This window comes from Diorhabda sublineata, chromosome 2 (genome assembly GCF_026230105.1).
Source record: "Diorhabda sublineata isolate icDioSubl1.1 chromosome 2, icDioSubl1.1, whole genome shotgun sequence".
Classification (NCBI taxonomy): domain Eukaryota; kingdom Metazoa; phylum Arthropoda; class Insecta; order Coleoptera; family Chrysomelidae; genus Diorhabda; species Diorhabda sublineata.
This window is the reverse complement of record NC_079475.1, coordinates 23,369,109-23,372,294: the sequence shown is the minus strand read 5'-3', so window position 1 is coordinate 23,372,294 and position 3,186 is coordinate 23,369,109. Positions and strand designations below refer to the sequence as shown.

General features: G+C 27.0%; 1 protein-coding gene across 1 annotated transcript; it reads right to left on the bottom strand.

The window, feature by feature from the left end:
* Window positions 1-291: 291 nt before the first annotated feature.
* On the bottom strand, window positions 292-1,991 carry LOC130453165 (uncharacterized). The gene is made up of 2 exons (XM_056792773.1): window positions 1,856-1,991; window positions 292-705 (listed from the first exon to the last, which is right to left on the bottom strand). Exons 1-2 carry the CDS (start codon window positions 1,898-1,900, stop codon window positions 361-363), a joined length of 390 nt encoding a protein of 129 aa, XP_056648751.1. The 5' UTR covers window positions 1,901-1,991; the 3' UTR covers window positions 292-360.
* Window positions 1,992-3,186: the final 1,195 nt, after the last annotated feature.

The window sequence follows — 3,186 nt, the reverse complement described above, 5'->3', positions numbered from 1 at the left end:
TAACAAAAATTTAGTCAATTAAGAAACATAAAAACTTTTAGCATTAGCGAGATATATTTAGGATTGATGAGTGATGCCCCTAAATGTAGGCAACACATTATGCAATTTCTTTGAAAATAGGAAACGTCAATTTCATGTCAATGTTTGGGACAAAAATATTTTCGACGACCCTTGTAATAAAATTGAGAACAAAGGTTTTTAGATTGAGTTATATCCTATACAAATTTACAGACGTCAGAGTGACAACTACCGATCATATTAGAAAGGTTAATAAGAATGAAAGTATTGAAATTTTTAATCAGTGTTTATATTTTCTTATAAAAGTGTACAAAAAACCTTTTGAATTTACTACAATTTATTCTAAATTTGATTATTTTGTATAGTGATTCCATGATTATTATTGAATTCCCTTTCAAATTTACCGTCATCAGCATCTACCAGCATCGCTATCTTTTTGATTAAAACTTTAGTACGGTCAGTCAAGAAAGAATCAACTTGTCCCAGTATATTAACCAACTGCAGCATCTTTTCAAAGTTTCTATTAATTTCTTCGGCTTTCTTCAATTCTTTTTCTTTCGCCAACACCTGCTTCCTTAGATTTTCTATGAGTTCATATGGAGTTTGCGAATTTTTTAAGCTCATATTGTTGAGTGAATATTTCTTAATTTTATTATCCGTGATACTGCAAGTGAAGCAATTATATAACTGTAAAATAAAAAAGGGGTGATTATCTCAAATATTTGTCTTCATAGAGAATCACAAATAATCAAAATATGTTTTTGCACTATTCAAGTAACTCTAATTTATAATGTTTCGTATTTGCAGATGATGAAAACATAACTTGAAGCAATAAAATTTAAAATGGAATATTTACATATGCCTATAAATTCAGAGTAATAAATCATATAAAAACTACCGACAAGAAATAGAATTTGTGATCATTGTTTGTGCCATTGCTCTTTCAGTTAACTACGTAACAAGCATTTATTTTTGTTCAATAAACAACGGATAATGAATATCACTAATAATAATGTCAAATGATGGAATTTCCTTGTTTGGCTACGGGGACGTTCTACGATCAATTCATGGTTCTCCCAGCTACTAGCTCGCACCTAGCGAAAACATTTGAGGTACACTTGGTATTTATTCTACACAAAAGTCCAGTGATTGCTATGAAAAGTCTTTTGGACATTTAGCAGTTTGTTTTATTATTTAGAGTCTCCTACCATTTTCGACTCAGAATCCTATAAACTAAACTAAAGTTTCGTAGTTATACCAAAAGTCAATTTTTTATTTGTATCAATTCGATTATTATTTTTGTGGTATTTTATCAGTAATTCAAATATCACCTCATATCTAATTTGATGTGACGGAATATCAATAGAATATATACTGTTACGTAACAAAACTTTGTTATGAAACTAATGACGCCATTATAAATAGGTGGAAGCTTACTAAGCTTTTAATTTAAGTATAGAGAGTGGTTGATGAAAGTTGTACATTATACAGTGAATAAACTTATACAAGAAAAGTACTTATTTCGACAAAAAGACTTCAACTTTCACTAGATAGAGCAATACATAAAAAATTTGTTGATCACAATGAACACATATATGAAGATTAAATTTAGATGCCCCTCAAGGTAGTAGCTTCAATGAAATACGTACTGAGGAATATCAAAGACCGATTCAATTTTCGGATTTAAAGTTCCAATATAGTATATATACAGTATAGCATTCCCCGATGTACACAACATATATTCTATGTTAAATCCATTAAATATTTTTATTGATTTCTATGTGATATTACTACATACCTAATTAATTATAAAATATGGAAAGTAATTGTTACTCACCACTGTGAATACACAGAATTGAAAAATCAATTTTGAAGCCATCATGTCTTTGAAAATTAATATTTTGTAAAATAGTTATGGATTTAGAAATATCTTGATATTGTTTGAATAATTACTAATAATGAATTATTCATGTTGCAATTGTTTTAATAAATACTTATGGTCAGCAATTTGAACAAACAACAAAATGTCTTGAAATTCATAACAATAAAACAAATATTACAGATACGTATGTAGGATTATTGAAATTTTCTTGTGCATATCAAAAATATCGTAGATTTTTCAAAAGTTTTCTAAAATAATACGCAAATCAGAATTGAAATATAAAATAGTTTGTAATACAGGCAAAAAATTAGTACATCAATTAATATCATATAAAAAATCATTATTTTCACAGTTAATAAGTTCTAACATTGAATTTCTAGAGCTAAATTTCTAGTTGGAATCTCCAAACTTATTCGACATAACTCAAATGAAAAAAATCTTCTCTTCTCTATTATTTCCAATAATAGTAGCATCTTCAATATCAACATAAGTTGGTAAAAACAGTTTTTAGCATTTATATACGCTGGGTTGCCAAATTAATAGAGACAATCACAAAATATTCCAGTTTTGTAAAATATTGATTCAGAACTAATTAAAAGCACTATTTTAAGTCATAATCATATCAAATAATATTAGATAGCTGATTTATGAGTAATTTAAAGGTGAAATATTACCAAATAAAATGAATTTTGAAGCGTTTTGTTCTTTGAATACGTCAGCTAAATGCACTATAGTTGCTGTTCGCATTATTAGGAAATTTATCGATGATTGTGTATTATTAAACAAAAAATTCAGGGAATTAATCTTCTATTCAAACTAAAATATCAAGTAAAAGTATGCAATTACACACTACTTATTTGTGCATTTTATATAAAATAATAGTCTGCTTCGTTTCGTTTCCATAGTCAAAAATATATAGTGAAAAAGCAAGATATCTAAGTGAAAATAATCCTAAAAATATTTAGTACTTATATTATAAGTTAATTAATTATTCTGGCTAAAGTGAACTGTTCTTATGAAAATATAATATAAGGAATAAAAAATCCATATCAATTCAGTGTTTCAATAATATAAGTACATAAGTAAGTAATTCAATTCAAAATTCTGTCGCAAAATTGTGGACTCATTTACAAACAAATAAGTAAAATGAAGAAAGGAATGTAAAAAATAATATCAAGACATTAAAAAAATATTGACAAGTATATTAACATGGTAATGAGAAACTGTAACTATTCACATTTTCTCTAGCTTGTATAAGTTGCCTCGGCATACTTTCTGTACATAAT

What these genes read in the sequence shown, in the direction of transcription:
- LOC130453165 (XM_056792773.1), bottom strand. Translation starts at nt 1,900, where the DNA reads ATGATGGCTTCAAAATTGATTTTTCAATTCTGTGTATTCACAGTG. An exon ending in AATTCTGTGTATTCACAGTG is followed by an intron (nt 706 to 1,855) that starts GTGAGTAACAAT and finishes TTTATTTTACAG; the next exon opens with TTATATAATTGCTTCACTTG.